Source organism: Schistocerca serialis, chromosome 6, assembly GCF_023864345.2.
Source record: "Schistocerca serialis cubense isolate TAMUIC-IGC-003099 chromosome 6, iqSchSeri2.2, whole genome shotgun sequence".
Lineage (NCBI taxonomy): Eukaryota > Metazoa > Arthropoda > Insecta > Orthoptera > Acrididae > Schistocerca > Schistocerca serialis.
This window is the reverse complement of record NC_064643.1, coordinates 327210602-327232203: the sequence shown is the minus strand read 5'-3', so window position 1 is coordinate 327232203 and position 21602 is coordinate 327210602. Positions and strand designations below refer to the sequence as shown.

At 38.9% G+C, this 21602-nt stretch overlaps 1 protein-coding gene across 2 annotated transcripts in view; it reads right to left on the bottom strand.

Moving 5' to 3' along the window:
- LOC126483785 (SLIT-ROBO Rho GTPase-activating protein 1-like) overlaps positions 1-21602 on the bottom strand; it is a 510581-nt gene that overhangs the window by 30467 nt on the left and 458512 nt on the right. For both annotated transcript variants that reach the window (XM_050106944.1, XM_050106945.1), the window contains exons 13-14: positions 12849-13029; positions 10112-10304 (exon numbers count right to left, since the gene is read on the bottom strand). In XM_050106944.1, coding sequence (XP_049962901.1) covers positions 10112-10304; positions 12849-13029 — 374 coding nt within the window. The remainder of the gene's footprint in view (positions 1-10111; positions 10305-12848; positions 13030-21602) is intronic.

The window sequence follows — 21602 nt, the reverse complement described above, 5'->3', positions numbered from 1 at the left end:
CAGACAAAAATTCTTCTGCTAAACCTGAAAAAACAACCCACACACATTCAAACAACAAGAACTCTCATACATTTGCATTGTCTCTGGCCTCTGAGGCTGTGTACAGCAACTGTGCTTGATGTGGGTGGTGGGGGTGAACAGGAGGCTGGGGCAGGGAGGGGAAGGGACAGCAGGGTAGGGGTGAGGGAAGGTGTAGTGCCTTTTGTGGGAGCAAGCAGGAATGTGATAAAAGGGGCAGGATAAGAAAGCTGAGACTAGTGTACGTGCTAGGGGCATACAAGGCTGTTTACTGCTGGAGTGGTAGTAGTGAATGGGGTAGGTAGGTGAAGGACAGCGAGCAGTAAAGGTTCAAGTAATGTAGGATATGTGAGGGTAATCGGAAAAGTAAGCTCTCCTAATTTTTTTATAAGTACAGAGCTCTCTTTGTGTGGCAGTTGGTCATGCTGTTATGAAGAGTGCTTCAAGCGCTGTGTGTAAACATGCGCACGCCACGCTGAGGTGCTCAGTCTTGGCTTCGCAACCGTTGGATGTTACTGCCAAACGCAAATTGCGTGCAGTTATTCGCAAAGGGCATTGTGCTGATTGAAATCCATCGCCAATTGACGAAAGTGTATGGTGAGTCGTGCATGGATGTCAAAAATGTTCATAAGTGATGTAGAGAGTTTGCAGCTGGTCGGACCAAAATTCACGACACACAAAGGAGCGAGAGAGCATCAATTTCTGAGGAGACAGTGTTGAAGGTTGAGCAAAGCATGCGTGGAAATCGGCAGATGACCCTGGACGATGTCTGCAAGTTGGTTCCTGAGGTTTCCCGAAGGACCGCTCACAGAAATTTTAATGGTAATGTTGTACAACCTGAAGGTGTGCACAAGATGGATGCCATGCAAGCTAACTCAGGACCGCATGCAGCAATGATTTGATGCTTTCTCCACATTTCTTCACCACCTTGCAGCCGAAGAGGACACCTTTCTGGACTCAATTGTCACGGGTGATGAAACCTGGGCATACCACTTTACACCTGAGAGCAAGGAACAATCACACCAGTGGAAGCATTCTTCTTCGCCAAAGCCGTAGAAATTCAAACAAACACAGTCTGCCGGTAAAGTCATGACAACCAATTTTTGGGATTGGAAACGGGTATTGTTGGTCGACTTTATGCCCACTGGCACCACAATTAATGCCGACAGATACTGTGAGACTCTGAAAAAACTCAAACAGGCAATTCAGAACCGGAGAAGAGGAATGTTGAGCAAGAGCGTACACATTCTCCATGACAACGCTCGCCCACACATCGCTCGGCAAACCGTTGCTCTCCTGCAACAGTTTCAGAGGAACATAATCACCCACTCACCCTATAGTCCTGACTTGGCACCCAGTGACTATCACCTACTTCCTAAGTTAAAAGGACATTTGGCCGGAAAGCGATTCAGCTCCAACGACGAGATGAAAGAGGAGGTTCATAACTTTCTGAACAGCATGGTGGTGAGCTAGTATGACATGGGCATACAAAATCTGCCACAGCGTCTACAAAAATGCGTCAACACCAATGGTGATTGTGTCGAAAAATAGCTAAATGTTCAAGTTGTAAACTGATGTAAACCATTGTAGAAATAAACAGGTCTATGTACTTATAAAAAATAGGAGACCTTACTTTTGGTATTACCCTCGTATTACAGGGAGAGTTCCCATCTGCATAGATCAGAAATTCTACTTCTGACCAAAGCCTCAAACATATTGCAGTCTTTTTGTTGTGCCTGTCTGTGTCTCATCATCTCCTTTATGTGATGAGTAGTAATCCACCCTTTTTCATACTATTGTTGTTATTCCATCCTGGATTTCCCATTGTTTCCTTTTACTTTACTGATGAATTTCTAAACAGAAACAACTGATAAAAGATATTATTAACAATATCATATGACATAAGACCTATACAATATATAATTTTAGTAACCACTTGTTCAGCTTTAATTCTATTCTAGATCTACAGCCATTCTCTCCAAATAACTGAAATGCATAATAAGGGTACCTCCTATTGCATCAGTTATTCACATATGGAGTGCAGGAAGAATGATGTTTAAATGCCTCTGTTCACACTGTATTAATCTAATCTTCTCCTCACAGTCCTGGTACATATGGAGTTTTAGTACACTCTTACAATTATCACTGAAACTTGTTCTGGAAAGAAGGCTTCCTTGGGATAGTGTCTATTTTCAACAGTCTGCAACTTCAGTTTCCACTGGATCTCTGTGATACTCTCCCATGGGCGAAACATATCTGAAACCACTCGTGTTACCCTTCTCTTTATACAATCAATATCCCTTGTTAGTCCTATTTGGGATGGGTTCGAAACACTTGAGCAATATTCTAGAACGTATCATACAAATGTTTTCTAAGCGAACCCCTTTGTAGACTACCTTTACACCACTTTTGAAATCGTATCAAGATCTGACTGAGCATTCATGCAGCTTCTTTCTGAAAGTACTATGTTCTAGATTAATTCTTCATTTACAAAATGTATGATGTTTCTGTTAACATTGCCTGCATATTAATATAAAACAGTGTCAATAAGCATTGTAAATTGTTTTCTTTTGATGATGCCCAGCTATAACAGTCACAGAACTATCAAATTTGCTTCAGCCTGTGTACATTTGTATGTTTTTATTCATTTTTATTTTTCAGTAAGTTTAGAAATGAAATTAATAGTTGACATATTCCTCATCCTTGAGAACCACTTCACTTACATTAATAGGCTTCCACAGATCCTATCTTTCTTCCATATGTATGTAGAGTCAATCAGCTTTCAGTACACAAAGATCCGAGGCAACGCTCGAGGTTCACTACCCCGATTCCTCGCTAGGAGTTGGTCGGGTTGGAATAACCATTACACCACAAAGGATCACTGTGTGGCAGGACTGATGGAGGAGTCCGTGTGTTCCATCTGCCAGTGTTTTTTCTACAAGGGATATAGCTGGCAGTGCCTTCTGTGGCTAATCAGTTGTTGTTGTCTCCACTCAAGGGAAGTATTAGAGCAGGCTGTGCGGCGGCACTCTAGCTGATGGACACGTAGTTGTCATTTGATGACCAACATAGTGCAACTTGGGAGAGGACTAACTGCGGCAGCTGTAGTGTACAGTTGGCGAATACAGTCTGTTAATAAAGGTGTTATTTGTGTGGAATCTGGTGGAACCGACTGGGTTGCCAGGCACTGCTTATACTAGTTATGGACTGTGGATGCTTCCCAAAACATGACTGACAGATTTTTATAATGGAGACCAAGATAAACTTCAGTGCATGAAACAGTATTCATTGTGTTTGCATGTGAACAGGTCTGGCTTGTGTTGGAATAAGTGCTTAGGAATTCTGTCTATGTTTTAAGAATAGCAGAAAAATTGCTGCATGTTTCACACGGTTTGTTTATACCCGAATCAGCATAACAAAGTAACTGATGTCTAGTTGTTTACAGGTGAATATAAACTGGTCACCTTTTGATTTGGGAAATTGGGAAACACTTATTTTCTATCTTCATTCCAATGAAGTTATTATTTGGTAGTCACTTTTTTAATAGAGAAAATACAAAAATTAATCATCATTTCCCCCACATCTCTTCTGGTCAGGTCATGCAACCAGGTCATTTTTGTTTGGAACTGTATATATTAGTCTTTGTGAGATTAAGATTAAAATTGTTAGCTGTTAACCAACTGAACCTTTTTCAGTTATCTGAGCTGCATCTGGTAAGGTTGAGTTTGAGAACTGTGTTAGTATGTTTCCAAGCAGTCTCATGAATGACTACATTTATAATTTTTTTATCTACTTGTGAGCTCTAAAAAATAAGAATGTGAATGACGACGACGACGACGACGACGACGACAACCACCACCAATAGACCATGGATTTGACAAACAACAATTTCAAGACAATCGTTCTAGTTAAACAGTAACTATCGGTATCAAATGTATCAATTTATCTTTGAATCAGACCTGCTTCAAGTTAAACCACTGATTAAGATGATTGGGAGCTGAGTTATCAGCTGTTACTATAGTCCGGGACACCATTCTTTGGTACTGATAGCTATGTAGTGTCTTTCCATTGCCTGGCGACAGCAGGCAGGCAGCCAAGACTGACTTTGAGCAGGTAGCAAGGACCACTTTGTCACTCTGAAACCCAGTCGCGCGTGCTTATGAACCTTACCATGCCTCGCGTGCAACCGGTGCGGTGGTTTGTCTGAATAAATTCTCAGTTTCTTTCATTTTTGTTGTTTTTAGTGTTTATTTGTTTCTGTTTCATTATAAACAATGTCTGGTGTGACGTGTAATGCCAGCCCAACAAAAGGACTGAAATGGAGGAAAAAAGTGTGCTACACACACAGGCCCACGAATTTGTGTGCTCTGTGAGGGATTACTTTGAGAAAGAAAATGACAAAGGTGAGCCCTTGATTCCTTTTGTTCAGGTTGTGAAGAGAACTGCAGCAGCATTGAAAATGAGCAAGAACACTGTTGTAAAGATGGGGAAAGAATAGTATAGTATAGTATAGTACAGATTGTGATGAGAGTGGCACAACAAAGTTGCACACACCAGGAAAGAAGTGACTGAGAAATAAGCAAGTGACAGCTTTGGACGATTTTCAGAAAGACACTATTCGTCGTCATATATTCAGCTATTATGAGAGAAGGGAACACCCCACTATCTAAATTACTGGTGTCACTTCAGGAAGACGATCTTTTTAAAGGGAGCAAATTTTCATTGCGTACAGTGCTGAAAGACATAGGCTTCAGCTATTCACTTTTTAACGGACGCAAAATATTAATGGAAAGGACAGATGCAGTTGCATGGCAGTGCAGATTTCTGTGCAGGACCATCGGTGTGAAATTTGATAGGTGAAACTTGGGTCATTACATAGAGGCTGGAATGATGAAACATCCGATGGGACAATGGCAGGGCCTGTTGGCAAAGGAGGAGGAATTACTGTCTTACACGCAGGTACATCGAAATGTTTTGTGCCAAACTGCTTGAAAATGTTCCAGTCAAAAAAGACAGGAGATTACCATGAAGAAATGAACAGTGTAGTATTTCAAGAGTGGTTCGAGACATCGCTTATGACGAATCTGACAAGTTCATCAGTGACCATTATGGACAATGCACCTTATCATTCTGTCGTTCACGATAAGGCACCAACCTTGGCAACAAAAAAGGCGATAGCAGTAAGTGGTTGAAACGGTGGAAAGTAGATTTCAGAGATGATTTAAACAAGGCAGAATTGCTAGAAATTGTGGCACAAAAGAAACCCCAATTTACCACTAACGTAATTGATGAGACTGCTAAAAGGCACGGGCATGAAATCGTTCAGCTTCCTCCATACCATTGTCACTCCAATGCAATTGAAGGGGTGTGGTTGCAGATAAAAAATTACGTTGCTGCAATCAATAAAAAATTCACCATCTCTGAAGTTGAAACTCTCCTTCCAGCAGCTATCAATAAAGTGACAAGCAAGATGTGGACTAAAATTGTAAACAGCATTGCAAGTGTCATCACAGAGGCGGTCAAAACTGAAGGTGTTGTGGAAGAATGCATCGAAAATTTTATTATACATCTGGGAGAGGGCAGTGATAGTTCGAGTAGTGCTGAGGAAGACAATGTCAAATCAGATTCTGACAGTGATGTGAGTGGTGTTTTTCCATTACAGTAACTACAATGTATTCAGTAATGTAAGGAGGGAGATTGCAGATCATCATATTGTGAGTACTTTCTTCAGATTATAACTCTTAATACACAAGGCCAACTATTCTCCAGCTCAAAGTAGAACAAATTAATAATGCTAATACTTAACAATGGAAACTAAAACTGCTAATGTTCAACAACTTGTGAAAATAGTTTTAATTTCAGTTGTGAAGTTTAACAAATAAGTTTATGATATTTCAGCTTCTTGAGATACTTGTACTAAATAGCTCTTATCAGTTTTTGAGTTAATATATTTCAAGTAGCAACTTTAAATAAATTCACACGTACAAATACGACTTTCATTTTGTCGCACTTTTATTTCTGCTGCTACAGATTTCGTGTAGTAGACAGGGTGCCACGTGCCGTGAGCCACGTTCGGCAACAGCGCCGTCTGCCTGCCAGAACTGTCAATACAAATCACTCGCCTCACGGATTATAGTCTACATAATAGATCTTCCTTCATATGACCTAGTGTACTGTAACACTGACATCAATAATCTATGCATGTTATATTCATGTCTGTCTTATGAGGATACGGAAGTCTCCTTGCAAGCAGAAGGCAATGTGTAGTTGTGACTGATTCTGACAGTTGATTCAGTTGTAAAAACAGTGATGTATTATCAATAGATGCCAAGGAAATGATCAAAGAAATGAAACTCCCTTACCTCGCTATTTGTAGCCATAACTTAATAGCAAACAGCCAAGTAACTCCAAATTATCTCACAAAATAGACTGAAAATCACCCATAGACACTATCACACTGTACTGAACACCAAAGCTCCTCATAAAGCTTAAATGTATCCACAACAAGAAGTCACAGAAACTCCTATCACAGCTAAGCTTCACTCAATATGTGTGACTTGATAAGCAGAATTTTTTAAATTACATAAATTGTGCATTCTGGACAAATGAAGTGACTGATTTTTGTAGTGTATAATATGGAAAAACTGGTGTGAAGCATTATAGCAAAACTACAACCATTTTCTAATGTCCATTCTGGAACACTGAATTTTAATAAAAATTGCTATGATTAAGGATACAAGTAACAATTTCTTAGATCTACTGGACACAATGTGAGGTAAAATGTTTAGTTGGAATCCTTCACAATTAAACAAAATATCTAAAAAATACAAAATATTTATTTTTAATTTTGGATGTCCTCTTACATTTTCACTATACTGCATTTTGAATGGTTAAGTCAACAACAAATTATGTTAACAATGTCATGTTCATGAGATCAAAAAATTTGAGATAAATCCATAAAGGCCAAGAAAAATGCATACATACTGAACAAATATGATAAGAAGTGAACGAAAATGGCACTAAATGGATACGTAAAGTTCATATATACAATTAAATGATGAGATACAAGATTACGCTGGAAGTTATTTGTACAGGAAAAGAATACCTTCTGTGTACACCACTAATTTGTATATTCCTCCAATTTATTTCATTGCGTTTTAAAGGTCATCATTTTATCCTATTAGGCACTAACTCTTTTGAGAGTACTTATACTGCCTGGTCTGCATCTACCAGACACTTTGTTTTATTGTCTCTCCCTTTTAAACAAACAACAGAAGTACTGGCACAGCTATACATAATACGAACTTTGCCATATGCACTGACTCTTCTATGTTCAATAAGAAATTTTACTTCTATACCACATTATGTTAATTTTCTGTTCTCGGTAGTCCCAAACGCATGAGGCAATAGCAGCCACACAGACATACATCTATCCCAACTGCCTTCTTTCTGTTACACCAATCAAGAGATAATATTTACACTGATATAAGTATTTCTGAAAAAACTGTGAACATATATCTGTTACTACAGTCAGAGCTCATTTACAATTTACTAGATAGCCTCCTCCCTAAATGTAAAGCTATCAAGGTACAGCATAAACTTCTCTAGTTCTTTATTTGAGCTCTTCTGACAAGTAGAAAAAATTCCATTTCAGTTTTGCATAATCAGTTATAATCACATTACAAAAACAACAGTAATGCAAATCTCAAAGGTCCTTCACTTTTTCAGGAGTAAAAAATCAGATAATACCATAAAAAAAAACACACACACACACACACAAGTACTGCAAAATACACACCTCTACAACAAACCTTGGTCCCTCAGAAGGAACTTTTAAGACTGGTGCAAAAAATAAATTTTGGAGACATTACAGCACTTTTTAAACACATACTAACACAACAAAATAAACTGCTACTCGTGCTGCTCTGTGGCAGCGTTACAATGCATACCATTACTTCATGTCAGTCACAATCTAAAGACCCACCATATAACTGAAGCACTAAAAATAACAACACTGCTTGCCATTATAGCTCCCTAAACACATTTAACAGAATTCTACACTACTGTTCTCCTAGGAAACAACGAACTTTTAAAATTTGTATCTACATTATCAGCAACAGTCTAAAGCATGCAGTACAAAAAAACATACAAGAAATGAATACTGAAGAAATAGTTTAATAAATAACAACAGATTAAGTGATACTCACACAAGCTGTTCACATCAACAGAAATGAGCAGGGAACGTGTTTCAAATGCGTAACCCAAAATAGAAATTTATGAGTCCATATGAGCATGCTTTTAATCCTACAATTACAAAGAGAGATTCCTCGGAAAGATTTTTGACCTCTCACTTATCTGAAGTCCTCTTAGACCTTCTATCTCAACGGTAACTGCAAAATATATCAATATTAGCTATCTCTGAGCTACGAATGCAATAAATCATCATCTCCCCCTCTTCCCTTTCAACATATGCATACATTAGTAACCACGCAAAATTTTCACTGTATAAGAGCCTTTTCTGAAGCCTTTTTTTCTTGGTCCACAATTGATTTGATTCAAAAATGAATCAGTTAAAAAGCTACTGATATATTACAAAGGCAATAACCAATATTACCCCCCCCCCCCCTCGCTCTCTCTCTCTCTCTCTCTCTCTCTCTCTCTCTGTCTGTGTGTATGTGTGTGTGTGTGTGTGTCTGTGTGTGGGGGGGGGGGGGGGGGGGGGGTTACCTAGTTACGTACGGATTTCAAACATATCATTTTTACACCTGAACAAATATATTTCTGGATATTGGCTAATGTACGTTTACTTAATGTGTCTAGTCAAGTTTGAAATCTATGGAGCTGAGTCCATATTGGGAGAAGCAAATGAAAGTAAATTATTGATACCGTAAACAGAACACACTAAACGCAAGAATTGTTACGTTGGAAAAGGAAAATTTTGGGGAAATTACCTCTCAAGATTTTATAAAACAAGTTCACTTATCACTGAAGACAGTTAGTAAATTATACAAAAAAGGGTACGGCAACTGTATGCTAGTATTTTAAGAACAAAGCACTAATATTAGAACCAGAAGAACAACATCACTTTCAAGTTCATCAATGCTTTCATTTTCATATAAGATGTGTATGCACATTCAGGCATATAAATTAACTGCCTCTCACATTTCTGAAGCCTTTCACTTCATGCAAGTGATGACACAACAACTGGATAAGGTTGTAAAATGTCATTTGATATGACACAGCAGTAGGAGACTTAAAAGTATGCTCACATTAGACATTTTTCAGACTACAAGGAATGATTTTCAATGAAACTGCATGCAGCTTGTGGACATTCACATTACAGTCTTCATTTCAGTGCCTGTCCATTATGCAAGTTAAAGCTCTGTTTTCATGGTCAGTGCCTCAATTTTACACAGCGGTGAGTAAAACGGCAACCAAATTAATTTAAAATTGTGCCAGCCTCCTTTTTTTACCCTTTTCTGTTAAGAATCCATTGCAGATCAGTCCTGAATATAATTACAATATACTATAAAGAAATGGAACCCAATTAATCATTGTAGTGCAGATGAGGGAATAGATTCTGCATTTGAGAATCATCTTTCACTCCAGGGGCTATCCTTTGTTTCTGATGATTCACCAAATGTATCACAATTTGTAACTGATGTATACCTTCACCACCTTTGGACCCTACAAGTTTTCATACTTGCTTCCAAAGAATGCAACCTTACTTTGCAAAGTGGATTAAATGTCTACAGTTTCCTGTACATGCTTTGATTTGTAATTGGAAAGTATATGAAAAGTGAAAGAACCATATGCTACTGAAAATTACAACTACCGGTACCACTTTTTTCTAGAATGTATATCTACAACAGATTCAGTCCATCTTGTCAAATTCGCACAAAGTACCTAATTTCCGACAATAAAATTATTTTATGTCTGTAACTGAGTAGTTCTACTCAGAGCTTTCAAAAGAAAGTTATGTGCAAGACTGGCTGGCTCTGACCACGAAAGAGAAGAAGAGCAAAGCAGGTGCTATGACATATCACATTACATCACATCACATCACGACACATCACACAGTGGTCTCCAGTACCTCTTGATGAGGAGTATCCGCAAGGGGAAGTGGCCACGCTGACGGCGCGACAGCAGCCAGTGGCGATGGTGACGACCCTGAGCCTGACGGCACAGAGCCCTCAGACCCAGAGGCGGACGCTCGCCGCCGTACGGATTCCTCTGATGAGCTGGAACGCAGCCCAGTGCCTTCCAGTTTCTCTCTGTCCTCATCCCTTAAACATAAGTACATAATCATTACTGCTCAGTGCCACATTACTATAAATTTCAAAAATAAAAATGATCTACCATGTCCACCTTAGGTCTAATTTTAATCAAAACTGTTAAGTGTACACGACTGTATTCAAAAAAGAATTCAGACTGGAGATATTTGTAACGTACAGGATCTATTCTATTCACATACCAAATAATTAGGAATCTGATACGGAAAACCATGTAAAAATACTGTAGTCCAGCAGAAAGTGCGAGTTTGATAAAAATGGGGATAGTGCAACAGTGAAGAAAGAAGTACTCCATCCACAGAGCAGCAGGCAGAACAGTGAACCTCTATGTTGTGTTAAGTTGACATTGAAACTAAAGTTCCTGGAGGATCCACTCACACAGGAAACAATATTTGGCTTCGTGGGCAACAGAAACAGATTTAGGAAGAAGCAGCCAATGTGGAACTGTGCTCCCCTTACAAACAATACAAGTACAAATGAAGCTGTTAAAGATTGATTCTATGGCCTCAGGTTCCTGAAAGTAGTCATTATGTCCAACTTCCTGTATTATTTGGAATGTGAAATACAAGGTAGAACTCAAAAGTAATGAGATTTCCTTTCACGCAGATGGAGGTGTAGTTGTTAAAGGTTTTTCCATTGTGTGCTTATATTACACATTTCTCTAAATTGGTCGATCAACTATCGTCGATGAGTAAGCACGAGTTAGGTTGCAATGCTTTCTTTCTCATAGCCATAATTTCAGACAACCAGCTATTTTCCAGTTATATATATGGCAGAATAATATCCTAAGGTCAGGTTTTGATCCCTGTTACGGAAGTCAGGAGTTTCAGCAAGTATGCAAGGAAGAAGCACTGAGCCTTCTGCTGCATCACCACTGTGACCTAAGAAAGCAAAACATGTGAGACACAATGTGAAAACAATGTAGGATTGTTTTTCCATGATGAAGGAAATAGTTCATAATGAATTTGTTCTTCAGTGTACTGAAGCTAACAAAAATTACTACTGTCAAGTGTTGAAAGGCAATCTCCCCCCCCCCTTCCCCACAACCTTTTCTTATTCTCTAGAATGAAAAGGGGCAACAAGGAAGAGTTTCCAGGGTGTAGAAGAGGTGAAAGCAAAAATTGTTGGAAGCATTACACAATATAACTATGAGCAAGTTTAAAATTTATCAATCTTTGGAACATCGGGATAAGTACAATAAGTTAAATAGACACATATTTTGAAAGTGCTGCAGTCCCCTAAATGCCCAGAGGAATACAAAATTATGCACAGATTTCTGAAGATAGTCACTGCCATCTTTGTAGGACCAGTTTACTGGTATTATAAGAGGAAACAATCAGTGAAACGGTGCAATACCACAATTAATCACAAAAGCATAAGAAATACAGAACTGCAAAAAACACTTTCTTCAATGTGGGTAGGTCAGCTAATGGCAGTTATTTCTATTTTAGTTCTGTGACATGGCAGATTTCCAACAATCTCAAATGTTAGTTACTCTAAAGAGCAAAAAGGAAGAATATAAGGAAGGAAGGAAGGAAGATGATCTCATCAGAGATGAAGCACAAGCACAAACTAGAGAAAGATAAGGTAGGAAATCATCCATGTCCATTCAAAGGAATGAGTCTAGCGTCACCTCATATGATTTATGAAAATCACAGGAAACCTAAACCTGGACCAGCCAATGAGAAATTGAACCACTGTTTTCCCAAATGTGCATCCAGTGTGTCACCACTACACTTGCTTGGAAAAAGTTAAGTGTATCACATGCTTGTGAATCATACAATTAGGTAATTCCATGTCCTGTATGCCATTTGCATGATTGTAATGCTTGTGCATTACAATTCTCAAGTAGAAAAAAGTGTAGGAGTAGCTTAAGTACGGAGAACCTCCTACAAGTCAATGTCCAGCTGGCCAGGACTGACTGTCATTAACCTACTAGAAGCACTGATGAAGGTTTCTGGTCACTTGCTGTCTTCTAAGACAGCACACTGCACATTAAGTCATGTAAGAAGTACAGACCCACACAATCAACAAACAAAAATAATCAAGTAAAAAGTCACAAATCACTTCTAAATCTAAAAGAAAACCAAAAGACTGAACATAAAGAGTAAGTTTGCATTACACCAATCTCTAAATCAATCTCTAAGCAATGAAACACATCAAAAACAAGAACAACCATAACTAATCTATTTTGGAAATGAATATGAAGCAAAGGGATTTTTTCCAGGTGTTCTACATCCCATTCTAACACCCTGGAAAAAAGAACAAAGATTAAAGATTAAAGTCAAGCAAGCAGGCCTTAATGTCTCTTACTCCTCCTCTTCCTGCTCCCATATGACATACATCTTCCTCTCTCTTCACAAGTGTATAGAGTACCACTTGCATTTCCAGTGATCCTGTATATAAGGTGGTGATTATTAAACATTTTACATGTTTCTAAAGTCAGCAGCCTGACATTGCTCATCCTAGAAACCATTTTTTTTCTCCATGCCATGTTCAAAAGCAAATCAAGTAATTACTAACTGCAGTATGAAATACCTGATTTTGAGAAGAATATATTTGTCAGGCACAAGTCCTTCACGACCATCTATGCTGCCACGCCACCAGTCATTGGAAACTTGCGAAAACAGCACCAAGTGGTCTCCTTTCTTGAAGCTCAGTTCACGATCTGAGCGTGCCATGAAGTCAAACTGTGCAGTCGCCTCCATGCATTCTGATTCTGTAAAATAAACCTATCATCAGTTAAATGTGTTAATGCCTGGTAGAACAACTTCACATCTATCAATGAAAAATGTAACTGTGTATGTTCTATCACATTAATTTATTTTGTGACACTGTTTTTGGCTTACTAGACTATCTTCAGACTAACAGTGTTTTATTCCTTTCCCCGATAAACCAGTTAAATACAAGGTCTCTTCAAACAATTCCAGAACTTTGTCCACGAATTTTTTTTACACTTAACTTTTACTTACTGTGCATGGTCTCCTTCAAAATACTCTCCTCCAAAATTGATAAAAGGCTCCCAATGCTATTTCTGCTTCTGAAAGCAGTTTTGGTGCACCTCTTGCTGCGTCATGCGAAGCGCTGACTGTGAATTTTCTTTTACTTTGTCTATTGTTGCAAATCTTTGTACTTTCGATGGGGCTTTCCACTTTGGAAATAAAAGAAGGTCGCAGGGGCCACGTTTGGAGAATACGGAGGATGAAGCAACACAGTAATTTAATTTTTTGTGCAACAGTAGTGCACCAACAGAGATGAATCTGCGGGTGCTTTATTGTGATGTAAGAGCCATAAATTGTCTCACCAGGCTTCAGGCCGTTTTCGTCTCTCATTTTCTCACAGGCATTACAATGCATCCGAATAATACACCATTGATTAATAGTTTGTCCCTGTGGCACACATTCATGATGAACTAATTCTTCAAAGTCAAAGGAAGCCATCAGTGTAGCTTTGACATTCCACCTGACCTGATGAGATTTGTTTTGTCTTTGAGAACCTTTCCCGATCCACTGTGACGTTGAAACTTGGTTTCAATATCATAACTGTAGACCCACATCTCATCAGCACTTATGACTCTCTTACGGACCATCTCGTTCTCATTTACGCAATCCAAAAACTCTTCACATATTGCAAGGCGAAGGTATATCTGGGCTTGAGTCATGAAATGTGAGACAAACTTAGTGCCAACAAGAAGCATGGCAACATGCTTTGTCAGGATTTCACCAAATAATCCAAATGATATGTTACATTCTTTTACACTCTCTTGGACAGTTAGTCTTTCACTGGCATTCACAGTTTCATTAATGTTCCTGACATGAGCATCGTCAGTAGACGTCGATGGGCATTCTGAAGGAGGGTCACCTTTAACTTCCATACGGCCATTTCTAAGCTGTGTGAACCTTTTTTAACATTGAGTACAGCTTAAGCAATCATCACTGTAGGCTTCCTGCATCATTTGGTGTCACCCTGTAAAGGTTTTCTTAAGTTGCATGCAAAATTTAATGCAGACATGTTGCTCCCCCAACTCTGCCATCTCGAAATTCGCAAACTGTGTGACACAACATTCTACTCAACATGGCACTGAACTATAACTAACAGAATACAACACTGAAAGTTCCAGCAGTTACACATGTGCACGGATGCCAACCACATTTCACTCCGACACACCATTTGGTTTGAACCGATTGCTTATTTTGCTTTGATCTGATAAGTGCCATTTTCTATGTTATAGGTGTTCACGTCACTCTAGGCTGAAAATGCATTATTGTATTGTGTCATGCATGGTTTGTCACATTCTGATAATGAGTGTTTACGGCCTGTCACCGCTCACGGCATGGCTTGCTTTTGTGCGCGCTACCGCCACTTACAATTAAAAAGAGAGAGAGAGAGAGAGAGAGAGAGAGAGAGAGAGAGAGAGAGAGAGAGAGAAATCGTCTCATTAGCGAAACAATGGCAAGAGACTGCTATTTGTTGTTACTTACACTGCTGTTTTCCTTGATAATGATCAACAAGAACCAAATAATAGACTGCGTATGATAGAACATGTTCTGAACGAGAGTTACGCGAAAATTTTTCTCCGTTTGAAAATCTTTGCGGCCGCTTCTTTAGTACATCAAATTCTGCACAGAAATTAGTCATATTAGATTTAAAAATCTAGGCGGTTCCCATGCTTCATTTCTGACTGTATCACTATTAGGCATAAGAATAATACGAATATAAACATGACACGCTATGTATATTCTTCCGCGTTTGCTGTTGTCTCACTCTAGCTTCGTAGTTTATTAGGCAGACAGGATTTAAGGGGAGCCGGAGGTGCCTATGCTGCCCATGTTAAAATCACTAAGTTTGAGGAACATTCATGAATAAACTACCAAATAGAAAAATTTGATTTTTTTTTTTTTTTTTACATATAGAGTGGTTTAGTATTGCAGTTATGACAGAGGGATTTTGGAGTATCTTTTCTAGTTTCCTTCCAATTATTTTTTTTATTAATGACCCAAATTTTTTTACAAATAATTGCTTTATAATTAAACTTAAATGAAACTACTGAACACATTGCCAAATGGCTGTGTTACAATGTAAGTTTGACCACTAGGAGTGCTGTATAAAAATTTCATCTCTCTAGCTTGAGTGGATTTTGAGAAAATGTTCCTTATATTCGAAAAATTCCAATTTACGGGAAATGGCTATCAAAGTATCTCAATACATTCCTGCACTATAGGATGGATTATCAGGGTCTTCTTCTTCATCCTCCAAAAGCTTCCTCTTCTGTCCTCTTTTCTGGCCTGTTGTTCCATCATACTTCATATGCCTTTCTCTTCTTTCTGCTCCTCTTATCCTTTATCTGTAAATATTTCTTAGTGCTCGTACAGTGTTCACCCCAGCTGTAAATCCTAATGCCTTCAGAACTTCACACTGTTCCCTTGGTTGTAGGTTGCTATTGCATCATAAATGCCAAAGTGCAGTGTTTTTATGCTTACAAACACCCTTTTAGGAATCACTTTCCAAATCAAATTGTTTACGCTCTCATTAGGATTCTGCGTCTTTCCGTGTAGACATTTGTGTAACAATTCTGGCTGTGCTAAGTCATGAAAAATTGGTTTTATTGCATTTATCACAGCTGCTGGCAAACCATGTTTGTGATCATAGTCCTTTTTTGCATTATATTTGCACCAGGAATCTTTTGGACACAGGCTGTGTTGAGGGTACACAGGCTGTGTTGAGGGTATTCATTGGAAGAGGCAGTATGAAGGAACAATGCCCACACTGCTTTTCGCATGTTACTAACATTACTAATATTTTGCCTTATAGCATACCTATAGTATCTCTGTAGACGTTCAATCACCTCGTCAGTAAGCCTGCCTCTCCCTCCTACTGTCTTTCCATCACTGAGCTTACTTGAACCCAAAGTTAGTTTGAGCCTTCGAAGCCGTGCACCCATACGCTTTTGCACATGCCCAATGCATTCCAACTTTTCAACTACAAATTCGTTTCCATATGGTTTCAGTTCCTCTATAGTCTTGAAACCTTTGGAGTCACCATCCCCAAGGTAGTATTTGTACCTAACGTTGTATCTGGGAACTGAACATCGCAACTTGGAATTAGTGTTAACTTTCTTTTCCCTACGTTCTTCCTCTTCTTATATACACGGTTACTAAAACGTGGCATCGGAACCAGAACAACGCTGTACACAAGAAGTATAATACTACCAACAACAGGCGCAACACTGAATTAATTCGAAATGGTAAACAGCAAAGAGACGATGTTCCGCGCTCTTAGCTCTTCATTTGTCACAGAAAACAATGTAGCCAACCCTTGCACACTCGCTGTATGCGTAACATAAGGCGCTGTGTGCGTAACAGGCCGAGAAAATGCCAAGCAGTTCGCCAGGAAGTCACGAGAGGGTGTTAGATGCATTCAGCGGCCGCCTATTTCCTCTGCAGGCATGGGGGAAAATGGTAATAACTCCACTTCTAGGGCGAGTAGATTAATAATTCAAAGTTTACATTAAAGAGGAATGTTCCAATTAATTTTGGGTAGCAAAAAAATAAATAAATAAATAAAAAATTTAAAAAAATTAAAAAAATTAAAGAAAATCGTAATTTTTTGGATTTGACCACCTCCGGCTCCACTTAAATGAGATAGCAGCAAACACGAAAGAATACATGGCAAAATGTTTATATTCGTATTATTCTTATGGTGCAGAGAATACTGCATGCGATTAACATTTCATCAGGTTCCTATTAGCAACCATCTCTTCTCACAGGTAGGAAAAGCCATATTACCAAACATCCCGAACAGTCTTGCCAGTTGGATTTTCGTAGTACATTGAAATTCTGCTACATTCGAAGATGAACAATATGGAATTTGTATTTACTTCGTTGGATAATGTATGAAAATGCAGTGGTCGAAACTCGAGGCGGAGAAAAAAAAGCTCGTCTTCCACCTCTTTAATAAAAAAAAAAAAAAAAAATTATTTACTGACGCAGATGTTTTGGCACCAGTATTTATCTTTGTGCCTACAAAGCATGCCTATGTAGCGCTACATATATTCGACGGCAGAAGTTAGTCGTGGCGGCACCTACCAACTTTTTTCAGAACTTCGCTTGCTTTGCACTCGATTCTAAGCCGCAGGCGGTTTTTTGGATTACAAAAACCAGAAAAAAGTGTGGCTTAGATTCCAGTAAATACGGTAGTTATTTAACATAAACAGCAGACACTGCACCCAATAAAGGTTAATTGTGGTGTGGTAGCTATATATAATTGGCTGATATAAATGAACATGTCGTACAGGTATGTTTTGACAGACTCGCTTATGTAGCCTCCAGGTTAGGCAAAAGCATCTGATAAATAGACAAGGTTTAATCCTACACATGGGTTCTAGAGTTTTAAAAAGTTGTGTGTATGGAAATTAGTTGTACTAAGGACTTTGTTATAGATAACTGGAGAACTAGTTATATATGACAGCTGGAATAGATGCCTTCAATATTCTCTCCTGCGAAATAATGAAAGTATGAAAAATTCAAATGTTGCACATTTTCTTTAACCTGCTTGTACACCCATTAACACTCAGTTGCTTAAGATGGTTTGCTGATGATGAAACTGTAATGTCTCAGGAAATAAATGATTTTGATTCAAGATTAAATCATCATCCTGTGATCAAATTGCCCACAAAATTTTTCGGAATGTCTATGGAGACCATTATATTGGGGTCCTGTTTAGTAATGTGTAATGTGCTGTAGCAAAACTAAAGATGGGTTATTTAATAACTGTTGAGGCAAGGCGAAGGAACTGCCCGTGCAGCACAGTAATAGATTAAATTCTCCAATGTATCAATATTATTTCTGGCAGTTGGTGAGCAATACTGAATGTTAATTGTGATTTCCACACAATGTAAATTATTCATCACTGTTAGTATGATCAATAGTCAAACTTTTTGAGTTGAGGCATATAATAACCACCAACTGCTTTCAATAGTAAGAAATGGGGAAAGAAATATATAGATTGGGCAGGTTTGGACTCATTTCCTTGACGTCAAGGCCACGTAAGGAATGGTCCCAATCAAGGTCTCTAGAAACGGACTTTGTGGTCAGTAAGAAAAATCATTACTTTTTTTTAATTTTAGATGGAGACAGAGTAATTCTCGCTGAAGTTTTGGGTGATCTTATCACAAACTCCAAGCAAAGCATAAAAAAGTATGTTTTGGTGTCTGTGTGGTTGGGTATGAGAGTGTACCTTCACTAGAGAAACAGCAGGAGCTCAAAAGCTACTGCAAATAATCTTTTCTGTTGCATGTTTCTATGCAAAAGTCAGTCAGTTAAAAATGAGTGGTTGCCTTTCCTCTACTTTAAAGCGTCTAAATACATTTGCTGTCTTTCATCTCAAGAAGTCTGTGCATTTCATAGATTTTCTCTCACTTTGTTCACTTTCATATGTTAGACTGTATCTACACTGGAACTGATACATTATCCTTCTTGCAAGTGCCTTTTTTGCCCCACATGTGGCATATTGTGCACTTGAGGGGTACCCACAGGGTGCCAGGTGAAGGGAATGATATTTACAGCAGGGCCACAGCACTGCTGCAGATGCAGCCCGACAACACTAGGGTGGTTGTTTATGAGATCATTCAGGCCACAGAGGTGGTGTGTGCACCAGATGTGACATGATGTGACAGTCCAAAATTACTTTTTGGTACATCACTGTGTTCACATTACACAGTCTTGCATACCTAATACCACATTTCACAATGCCATCATTTTGTGATTTAACAGTTGTTGCTAATTGTATTGTTTTATTATGTCGAATGTGGAAAGTCGGAGACAACCTTTGGGGTCAGGCACATGACCTGTCAAGTGCTGAGGAAAGTACATGCCGCACTGGGATCCCCAGAGAAGTGGCACTGGACTCGGAATAAACAAGATGGAGCCTGGCCACCAGGAATCATTGTTTTTTTATGATGAAGTTACATTACGTTACAGGACAATGAGATTGCAGACCACTTTTTGTCACAGACCAGAATTTGTTTGTTGATGAATGTAAAGAAATCGGGTAGAGCCTTCTGAAGAAGAATTAGGTTAAATAACTTTCACGGTAGTATGTGACAGCCATCATGAAAATATTTTGTGCAGTTTCAGTGAACTTTGTTACTGTTGAAAAAGGACTGAATCTGTCACATTTCAAAATGCTGCTCCCATCTCCTTGGCTCTTGGCTCATGGTTCATATCCCCGTAATAGCCCTAGATGCAAGACCTGTCCCATACATCCTCCCACCACCACCTACACCAATCCTGTCACAATCACCTATCCCATCAAAGGCAGGGCTGGTTGTGAAACCAGTCATGTGATCTACAAGCTTAGCTGCAAACACTGTGTTGCATTCTACATGTGCATGACAATCAAGAAGTTGTCTGTCAGCACGAATGGCCACCGACAAACTATGGCCAAGAGACAAGTGGCACACACACACACACACACACACACACACACACACACACACACACACACCTCTATTGCACCAACACACCCAGTCTCTTTACTCTCCTCCTTTTCTGCTAACACACCTCCTCCCCCACACTCTGTCTAACTTCCCGACTGCACCTAGCTGCCCCGCTCTCTACCTCGTCCCTGCACGCTCCCAGCAGCACTTTACTACCCCTGACCCCTACCCTGCTACCCCTCCCCCTCCCTGCCCCAGCCTCCTCCATGCCCCCACCCGGTTGCCACTCCCATAATGCCCTGCTACTCACAGTCAGGCTCCAGCTGCCAAAGACTGTGTTCATGTGTGTGTTAGTTGCTTTTGCGTGAGTGTGTGTATGTTGTCCACTTGCGACAAAGGCCTTGTTGGCTGAAAGCTGCTAACTTTCCAACAGTCTTTTAGTTGTTCTGTGACTCAGCATCCCTGCTATAAGGTGAGTAGCAACTATCCTATTCATATATTGTCACATTTCAAAATGTGTGATGTTAATCAGTAGTAGGCAATCCTTTTTCCTCTGCACTAAAAGGGAAGTGAATAACGTCTCACGGAAAATAGTTTGTAAGGAGCAAACTCAGCACTTACTGAAGTTGAACAACAGTTTTGTAATCTTTGATCACTGGCACACAGAATCTTTAACGGATTTTTAAGTACAGACTGAAAATTTAGTGAGTGAGGAAGCAAACACCTGAATAGATTTAATTTTATCATCATCATCATCATTCCCCCCCAAAAAATAAAATTTAATAATAGTATTGGCCCAGTGTACAGGAAGGGGAATGTAACAAATGGTTTACATGTCCAATCGTAATATAAAGAAATAGGAAAAAAGTTATTTTAGCTGCAGCCCAAAATTAAATGAAGGCTAATTATTTTATTTTGTCCCCTTTTGGAATGTAGTTCGAATAAAAAGAATTTAATAGTAGAAAAAGAAATTACCAGATAGTGCTCAAAAGCACTTTCTTATCAATAATAATTTTAAGGAAGAGACATTCCTATCATAAAAAAGGGGAAAATATATCCCCCTGCTGTAGAGAAGCAAGAAGTTACTGTTATAGTAAAGTCGATTTAGAAGCAGTCAGATATGATTAGTATGATGCTTATTCATATGTAATTAATACAAATTAAAAGCAAAAATTTATGAGATATACCAAAGAAGTAAGTGATTGTAACACCAAGCTCATTTCACGAGTATCTCAGAGAAACAATAGTCTCTGGATATTTTAGGTAACTGGAGTTATTATTATATTAAAGTAGAATATTCCAATTTCTTTCAGAGAGAAATAAGGATGACAAGTATAATCTTACAGTATATATGCAGACTGAAGCAATGAATGAAAATTTGTACCAAGGCCAGGATTTGAATTTAGGTCTCCTGCTCACAAAGCAGATGTGCTAACCACTACACCACCTTGGCACAGAGGCTTTCCACAACTGCATGGACACTCTAGCATGGCTCTCTCCTATAGCAAAATTCCCATTCACACCTCAGCCCACTTGGTATGCCTCCTAAACTCTCAATCTTACTGCAGACGTGATAAACATGTACACACCCATGCGTGCTCTATCTGCTGTACCAAACTTAAAAGGAAAACATCAAAGTGTGGCTTTGTAGCTGTCACTCTACTAACAGGGACTAGGTGCACAGGGATCTACAAGGTAGTGACCAGGACCAGAGTGTTCTTCCATCATCAACAAACTCTGGGCAGCATAGGTTTCAGGTATTCCTGTAACTCCCATTACCAACAGATGCAATTTCCTCAATATGTGGTTTCTCACTTATAAATCAGGCATAAGTCACATTATAACATCTCTGATTA